Below are 9,078 nucleotides of genomic sequence, written 5' to 3' on the forward strand. Positions count from 1 at the left end.
AGAACCGCTGAAGGGCTGTGACGGAGTAACTGTAAGAGGTCCGCAAAGGCCTAGGCTCATCAACATACACACCAAAGATTATATTCAGGTTAAATACACCACATATACAATTTTTAAAATTTATATAGACACTATTATATATATATATTTTATAAAAAATACATAGTATGTGGAAATGATACTAAAAATAGTTAACAACTGGTTAAGCATGGGTTTCCAGTGGACTGATGACCATCAACAGCCAGGATGGACAAACTGGTTTCTACCAGCTGAATATCATACCAGCAAATCTAGCTGAGGAGAGGCAACCTCTTCCTCTTGATCTCCTTTTATCTTTTTTTTTTCCATATTAAAGAGAGGTCCTTATTTTAAAAATATTTCTGGGAGTTATTATTCTAAGAAATATGGTAAGCTTGCTTGGACCGCCATAACCTCATGACAAACCACAACTCCCATGTGAAATTATAACAAAATTAGAACTATGCCTTTGTTGGTGCTTTGTCTTGTCATCTTTAACAGTCATTCCCTACTTCCCACTTCTTTCAGATGCTTTAAAGGCTATAAACCTACTTTCCCACTTCTTTCCAGATGTTTTAAAGGCTGTAAACCTTTCTCCACAAAAAATTCTGTCTTTATTTATTCTCTATGTATAATGAGAAACGCCTAGTTTCAGGCTTATGCATCCAAAATTTAGCTTACAAGAAAAGTTCCAGCTTGAGATGAATAAATGGGATGGACTGCAATTTGTGCTAAACTATTTTAACCCTGAGTATGACTGCAATGGGAAGCAGTGTGTTACGAGAATGAACAATAGTTCTTTCCTAGTGAAAGAAAAAAACAAACTTGGTTGACTTGGCTACCTTTTACTTTAACCAGCCTAAAGAGTAACTCCTAGGTTCTCTCTTTCTCTCAGTTTAATCGAAAAAAAAAAATTTACTCATCTCAACATCTTTAGTACATTTAGGTTAATGAATCATTTAGGTCAATCTCTCATAGCCAACAGGTAGTGATAAGCGGGGTAACATAGTAACTGCAAGAAAACAAAATGCTTACGTAATCTCTGTATCTTATATACAGATTCAGAACAATGCCAAATGAGTATGGCAACATTTAGAAATAAAGTGGTAGTAATAATGAAAATAAGAATTTAGTCATACTTATGTAAATTTTAAATATAGTTGTTGTACATATTCAAATGTAGACTTGGTATATCTTAAACCTACTAAAATCATAATTTTAAGTGAAGTGGCAAAATGATACCAGCTACTACTCTTGGAGAAGTGGTGCCAATTCTGGTTATCTTCTTAATCTAAAATTAAAATTCTGAGGCTCTACTAATCAGAAGAGGTTTCAGATATCAAATCATTGAAAATGTAAATCCAACTTCCAACAAAACTAACCTTAAAAAAGGCAAACCACTTGTAGTCATTCAACACAATCTCAAAGCCTTGGTTGTAAATGATGGTGAAATGGCCAGAATTGCCAACGTGATCATATGCTGTATCCAGCTTCTGAAGGTGCACCACTACTTTTTTTTCTGGTGGTCCTAAAGGAAAAAAAAAAAGGCACAATAAAGAAAAATTATTTGGATTTCAATGGGCGAAAGAATCCCCCAATTTCTATTACAATTGTGCTGCTTTCCTTTCAGGCTACCCAATTTGAACACAATCTGCCTAGTGAAGAAACCAGAGTCTCCATCTTGTTGCTTCAAACAGCTCCTGCTCCCAGGCAAGACTGTGAAGTTAGGTTCTCAAAATTTGAGATATGCAACCAGGAGAAGTGGCTCACGCCTGTAATCCCAGCACTCTTGGGGGCTGAGATCGGTTCTTCAAGACCAGTTTGGGCAACACAGTGAGATGCTTTCTCTACAAAAATATATATATTTTTTAATTAGCTGGGTAAGGTGGTACACGCCTGTAGTCCCAGCTATTTGAGAGTCTGAGGCTGAGGTGGGAGAATTGCTTGAGCCTAGGAGTTGGAGGCTGCAGTGTGCTAGGACTGCTGGACTGCACTGCATGCTGGGCAACACAGTGAGACCTTGTCTTAAGAAAAGGAAAGAAAGAAAGAGAGAGAGAGATGCCATGTAGCCCAGCAGGAAGGGAGCCCCCAAAAAGTACAGTACCTTTCCAAAGCATCCCAACAATAAAGAAATTTTTTCCACTGAAGAAAAGAAGAAAATGGGGAATGTTGAAAATTACAGGCTTCCAGAAACAGGGAGAAGACAAAATGCTGCTCAAAAGTGAGAAATGTAAGAATAAAAGGCATGACAACAAAAAGATAAATAAACAGACTCGGATCCTAAGGAGGACACTGTGCTAAGCCCAGGAGAAGACACAAAATAATCTGCTCAGAGAAGCAATGTTTTACCTTTCTCCTCAATGGCTCTACAGTTTAGAATCTCATAAGATGAATCCTTCCGAAGTTTATTTAGCAAAACAGAGGTTTGTATCCTATAAAACTAATTTGTACTGATAGGAATGAAACGTTTAAGCTTCATAGATGAGCACTGGGATCTGTGGGTGCCTTTAATTCATGGATTAAGGCCAAACGTAATTTTATAGGCAGAGCCTGACTGAAAATGGTTCAGCTGTGTCCATCTGGAGAGTTCTATACTTTAAACAGTTTTTCCTGTTTCAAAATAATACTCTGATATGGGAGACTGCATGTGACAGGGTAGTGCAAATCCTGATCTCTTTCTGCCCCAACGTTCAAACTCAAATTAAAAAAAAAAAAAAAAAAAAAAAAAAAAAAAAAAACCTGGGCACGGTGGCTCAGCCTGTAATCTCAACACTTTGGGAGGCCGAGGCGGGCGGATCATGAGGTCAGGAGATTGAGACCATACAGGCTAACACTGTGAAACCCGGTCTTTATTAAAAACGCAAAAAAAATTTAGCCGGGCATGGTGGCATGCGCCTGTAGTCCAGCTATTCCGGAGGCTGAGGCAGGAGAATCTCTTGAACCCAGGAGGCTGAGGCGGAGGCAGAGGTGGAGGCTGCAGTGAGGTGAGATTGCACCACTGCACTCCAGCCTGCTGCTGACAAGAAAATTACAGCTGATTTTTCACTGACTCTGCAAAAATCACAGGCTATAAGAGGGTTTGGGTAGACCACAGTGTGACTCTTCTGACCAGTGATTCTTTTTTTCCACTCCACCCCCTTCACTAGGTTCTTTGTTCTAGAAGTAACCACGTTATCCGAAAGTATATGGAATATCCGCAGTATGTTCAAAAACTAGGTATTTATTGAGAGCCTTCCATGAACCACGCATTGTGCATGACTCTGGGCATTTCTAAATATAGTTACTAGGTTCAGAGTTAAATTTTGTTATTAATTATTTTAAAAAATTTACCTCTCTGCAATGAATGAAACAGTACAGACTTTTTCTAGTACTCATCAACACATGCTCAAACCAAAATCGCTGGGCAGAAGGGCCCTTTCCCACAATCTAACAACAAGAGAACACTTCCTGCTATATCCTCGAGCGTCTTTGAGCTCTTCTGTCTTCACTAGTACAACAATAATAAAAAATAAAAATACATTTTAAAAATAATGCTGACAGATCCGACTGGGGAATCAAAAGATTCCAGTTCCCAAGTATCTCTCATACCAACAAACTAGCCAAAAAAAAAAAATTAATGGGAAGGATAAAAAAGTTCTTGATAGAAGTGTTGAGTCCCCAAGATAACCAAGAGAGTGTGGAGTTAGACGTTCTCAGCGGATAAATTTCGCAGGCCTGGCGGGGAAGAAGGTCCCCAAGGGTCCCCGAATCCAGTCAAGATGCTCTGGGCACCCACAAGCGTCTGCCTGGGGAGAAGCGGTGGTTGGCGCGGCGCTGCGTTAGGGGCTCAAGGGCAGAAGGGCGACCCGGAGGACTGTCGAGCCGGCGGCTTACCCATAACCGAGCAGTTGACATCGCTCTGGGAACCGCTGGAGCCCACCTGGAAGACCCAGGTGCCCAGCAGGTCAGGATAGGTGCAGTTGGCAGGTGTGTCGCAGCGCACCGCGCGGTCGCCGGAGAGCAGCAGCAGGAGGGCGGTGAGCAGCGAGGCGGGCCCAGCACCCATGCTGCCGGGGGCTGGGAAAGGAGGTGAAGAGCGAGCAGGAAGCCGAGCGCTGCGGTCTCTGGGTCAGTCCACCGCGAGGCGCGCGCCGTGAAATAGCTACGCCGCTCCGGAAACGCGGGGGCGGGGCCGCTGAGCGGCGGGGGGTTGGGGGCTGGGCGCCAGGCGCGCGCCCGCCGCTGGAGCCGGGGCTTGGGAGCGCACGTCGCCCCTCACCTGGCTGCGCCTGGACCCTGAACTAGGGAAGAACCCAGGGACGGATTTCTTTGCCGAAGGACGTTTCAAAATTTTGCACTGTCAGGGCGACAAAAAGAGGATTTAAGAGCCACAAGCGGTCCGCACACGACCCAGACTTCGTTCCTGTGCAGTAACGTGGGGAGGGAAGGAAAGAGGGTGGGGGTGGGGTAATGGGGTGGGTCAGGTGACAGAGGCCGACAGAAGGAGAGATTTAACAAGTGGAGTTGTGTTTTACTCGCTATTCGTCTTTCTTCTCAGGTCCGGTTGCCTCATTACCAACTTTTTTTTTCCTCTGAAAAACTTCACTAACATCCACTATTCTAGCTGTTTGAGAACTTACCTTCCTTCCGTTTTCCAACTCTCCCTACCTTTTTATGTGCTTGATTTGGTTTTGTTTCCCGGTAAATGCTGTTTGCCTGTTTGCATACAACAGAACTCAATTGTGCAAACGTGCAGTTTTGGTGTATTAGCGTTGTAGGGGTTTTCCCCCGGCACACACACACACACACACACACACACACAGGGCGCTCTCAGAAGTGGTATTGCTAAACATCTTCTATGTTACAGATGAAAAGCAGGCGACCTAGCGAGAGGCAGCGGGTTGCCCAGGGTGAGAAGGGTGAGGAAGGAAGCTAGCTGATGGGAGAAGTCTGGTCTTATGAACCGTTGGAGTGTGCCAGTCTGATTGCCGACAATTATTAGGTAGCACTATTTCCAGGTGCCTCCTTGCTCAGTTTAAGTATCGCTCTTTTCTGTAAGAGCCTCCCTTTCTTTCCTGGCTTTTGTTGGTAACTGGGGCTCTTTGCTGCCCCTGAGCCTACTCGGTATCAGGCCCTGTGGACACAGTGATGAACAAGACAGACCTGATGTGTCCCCGTTTTCGTTGGCATATGAATTTTTGCCCCCTTTACACTGGTCACAAATAAATATTCATATGCCTTTTTTTTCCCAGTGACGAAGTCTCCCTCTGTCACCCAAGCTGGAGTGCAGTGGCGCGATTGGCTCACTGCAACCTCCAACTCCTGGGTTCAAGTGATTCTCCTGCCTCAGCCTCCCAAGTAGTTGGGATTACAGGTGCACGGCACCATGCCCAACAAATTTTTTTTATTTTTAGTAGAAATGGGGTTTCACTATGTTAGCCAGGCTAGTCTCGAACTCCTGACCTCAGGTGATCTGCCTGCCTCAGCCTCCCAAACTGCAGGGATAACAGGTGTGAGCCACTGCACTGGGTCCATGTGTCCATTTTATTTTTCACCAGATTATAAACATTCAAAGAGAGTAGATCAAAATTATTCACTTTTATCTCCCTAGATTCTGGTTTATCCAGAGAGTAATATCCTTATCTTGGTTTCCAAGTCTGAAATCCAGTTTCAGTGAGGCAAAATGAGTTGCCCCTGAAAGCTCAAAGGTGAAAATACTCTTCAATGGAGGCACAAACTTCCAATGTCCAGGGCTGGGAGTTGGGGAGGGTCAGGGAAGACCTTACTTTTAGGTTTTATAGACCTTCTTAGAATTAAAAGCTGACATTGTATAATTAAGCTAACACACTTACTGTTTAAAGATATCCTAACAGATTAAAGTTGCCTTCCTAAATCTCTGGGAAAGTGTGTCACTGACTGTTAAAACATTAAAAATTATATTAGGTCATCAATATTGAAGAGCCAGTTTAGGTGGAAATTTCTTTGATTAACGTAATCAAAGTAACACACTTAATTGTAAAGAATGTTTAAAACAGTCTTTATTCAATGAATGAATAATAGAAAAAGATAGTGGAGACCTCTTAGTCTGATGGATTCATTTTAAAATTGGGAAATGGAGATTCAGAGTTAAATCACTTGCTGAATGTCATATTGCCACTTACTGAGATTTAAGAATAAACCTCAGGCACATTGATTTTTGGTTTAGTTTATTTCCACTAACCTAATAATCCCCAAACTGTTCTCACTCAAAAATAAATACTAATTCTCCATTCCACCTACACGCACACAAAATTGATTCTCAAACTGATCAGATCCCAAATCCTTTACTATTCTGAAATGAAATTCATATATAAACCATTTAATAAAAAGAAATGTAATACCAAATGTAATATAAAGAAGAAATCAGATATTTTTAGTACATTTCTAATATATTAAGATATATTCCATCATGTAAAATGTTCAAGTTTGAATGTATTGGAAAACATAAGGAGACACTGAGATACTTGCTCTTCATACTTCTGTAACTGCCCAATGGGTTCACCTCACCTGCTGCCTAGACAGAGCCAATTTATCAAGACTAGGAATCACAGTGGAGATAGAGTAATTTAATTCATGCAGAGCCAACTGTGGGTGGAGACTAGAGTTCTATTATTACACAGATCAGTTTCCCAGAGCATTCAGGGATGAGAGTTTTCAAAGCTAATTTGGCGGATAGGGCCTTGGGAAGTAGGGAGTGCTGATTGGTCAGGTTAAAGATGGAATCATGAGGGGTCTAAGTGAGGTTTTCTTGCTATCTTCTGTTCCTGGGTGGGATGGCAGAAATGGTTGAACCTGATTACCCGTCTGGGTGGTGCCAGCTGATCCATGGAGTGTAGGGTCTGCAAAATATCTCAACCACTGGTCTTAGATATTACAATAGAGATGTTATCCCCAGGAGCAACTTAGGAAGCAAGAGCATGCAGACTCTTGGAGCCAGAGGCTGCGTGACCCCTACACCGTAATTTCTAATCTTGTAGCTAATTTGTTCGTCCTGCAAAGGCAGACTGGCCCCAGGCAAGAAGGGGGTCTTTTTGGGAAAGGGCTATTATCAATTTTGTTTCAGAGTCAACTGAATTACTTTCCTAAGTTTCTTCAGCCTATGCCCAGGAATGAAAAAGGACAGCTTAAAGGTTAGAAGCAAGATTCAAGTCGGTTATGTCTGATTTCTTTCACTGTCATAATTTCCTCAGTTATAATTTTTGCAAAGAGGGTTTCACTTCTATGTAAAATTGTAGAATCATGGTAAAAGTGGTAGGAACTATTTTTCTGAGAACAGAAATGTTTTCTGATGAGTTATAACTCAAATACCTTATCAAATAATCACTCAAACACCGTACCAGGGTTGTTGATGTTAGACAATTATTGGTCAGATTTCCAGAACAAAGTATAATTTTCCATTGAAGATTTATCGGGAGGTTGCATTCCCAAAAATTCAGTATATATTAAAATTACATAAAGCAAAAGTGAGTGTATGTACAAAACAGAGTCTGTCGCTAGGCTGCCATAATTAGAAGTAGGTTTATACAGAGGCAGCATTACTTAGGAGTGGTTCTCAACCTGTAGCCTAGGACCAGCGGCATCAGCCTCTGTCTTAGTCTGTTTTCTATTGCTAGAACTGAATACCTGAGACTCCGTCATTTAAAAGAAATAGAAACTTATTTTTTTATGGTTCTAGAGACAGGTAAGTCCAAGGTCAAGAGGCCACATTGAATGGGGGCTGCTGGTTGAGACTCTTTGCAGAGTCCTAATAGTACAGGGCATCACATGGCAAGGGAGGTCATGAGAGATGGCTAAACTAGTACCTATTACAGACCCACCATCATGATAACTAACCCTTGATAACTCCTTAATCCATTAATCTATTAATCCATGAATAGATTCATCTGTTAATGAGGGCACTGCCAATCACTTCTCAAAGGTCCCAAATCTCAACACTTTTGGGGGACAAACTGTATTCAAACCACAGCATTCTGTCCCTGGCCCTCAGAATTCATGGCCCTCTAAAAATCCAAAATACAGTCATTCCATCCGAGTAGTCCCAAAAGACTTAATTGTTCCAGCACCAACTCAAAAGTCTAATGTCTCATCTGTGAGTTTTTGAAATCAAAACAAGTTATCTACTTCCAGGAGACTCAGAAAGGATAGCTTAAAAGTTAGAAGCAAGATGGAATCAGGTGTGATTTCTTTCACTCTCACAATTTCCTCAGTTATAATTTTTGCAGAGGTGGGGGTTTCACTTCTATGTAAAATTGTAGAATCAACGTAAAAGTGATTCTTTTGGTGGGACAAGTATAGGTATACATTCTCTTTTCAAAAGAGAGAAATAGGCCAGAAGAAAGAAGTAACAGGCCCAAGCAAGTCAAAAATCCAGCAGAGCAGACTTAAATTTTAAGGCTGGATAATAATCTTTTTGACTCCATGTCCAGCATCTTGTGCACATTGGGGGATGGGGTATTCAGGGAGGCCTCAAGGCATACTGGTGCCCTCATCTTTCCCAAGCAGGTATTGCATTGCTGCTGATGGCTCTGCTGTTCTGGGGTCTTGGTGGCACTCTTACTCTTACAGCTCCATTAAGCATTGCCCTCAGCGGGGGTCTCTGCAACAGCCCCATTTCCACTGTTTCACTTGGCATTGCCCTACTGGAAGCTGTCTGCAGTAGCTGTACCCCCAGGCAGTCCAATACATTCTTCAAAATCTATATGGAGGCTGCCAGGCCTCCACAGCTCTTGCATTCTGTGCACCTGCAGAATTAGTACCACATGGATACTGACGTGGTTTACCACCTGTACATCCTAGAGCTGCAGGTTAATCTGCACCTGTGGCTGCTTGAACCACAGCTGAGGTGGCTGAGGAGCAGTGTGCTGGAATGCAGGGAGTAGAGACTCAGTGCAGCCCTGGGCAGCAGTCCATCCCCCAGAATCATTCTGCCCTCTCAGAGCTCAGGGCCTATGAGGAAGTGGCAGCCTCAAAGATCCCTGAAATGCCTTTGGGGTTTTTAATTTCATTGTCATAAACAATAGCCTCTGGCTTCATTCTATTCAT

General features: G+C 42.5%; 1 protein-coding gene across 3 annotated transcripts in view; it reads right to left on the reverse strand.

Moving 5' to 3' along the window:
- CTSC (cathepsin C) overlaps positions 1 to 4,121 on the reverse strand; it is a 45,495-nt gene extending 41,374 nt beyond the window's left edge. Inside the window, exons 1-2 of one of the 3 annotated variants that reach the window (XM_012444823.2) lie at positions 3,892 to 4,121; positions 1,401 to 1,546 (exon numbers count right to left, since the gene is read on the reverse strand). In XM_012444823.2, coding sequence (XP_012300246.2) covers positions 1,401 to 1,546; positions 3,892 to 4,063 — 318 coding nt within the window. In that variant the 5' untranslated portion in view covers positions 4,064 to 4,121. The remainder of the gene's footprint in view (positions 1 to 1,400; positions 1,547 to 3,891) is intronic. The other 2 variants (XM_012444826.2, XM_012444827.2) reach the window with 2 other exon arrangements.
- Positions 4,122 to 9,078: the final 4,957 nt, after the last annotated feature.

The sequence above is a fragment of the Aotus nancymaae genome, unplaced genomic scaffold (assembly GCF_030222135.1).
Source record: "Aotus nancymaae isolate 86718 unplaced genomic scaffold, 86718_ANA_hifiasm-v0.15.2.pri h1tg000059l, whole genome shotgun sequence".
NCBI lineage: Eukaryota > Metazoa > Chordata > Mammalia > Primates > Aotidae > Aotus > Aotus nancymaae.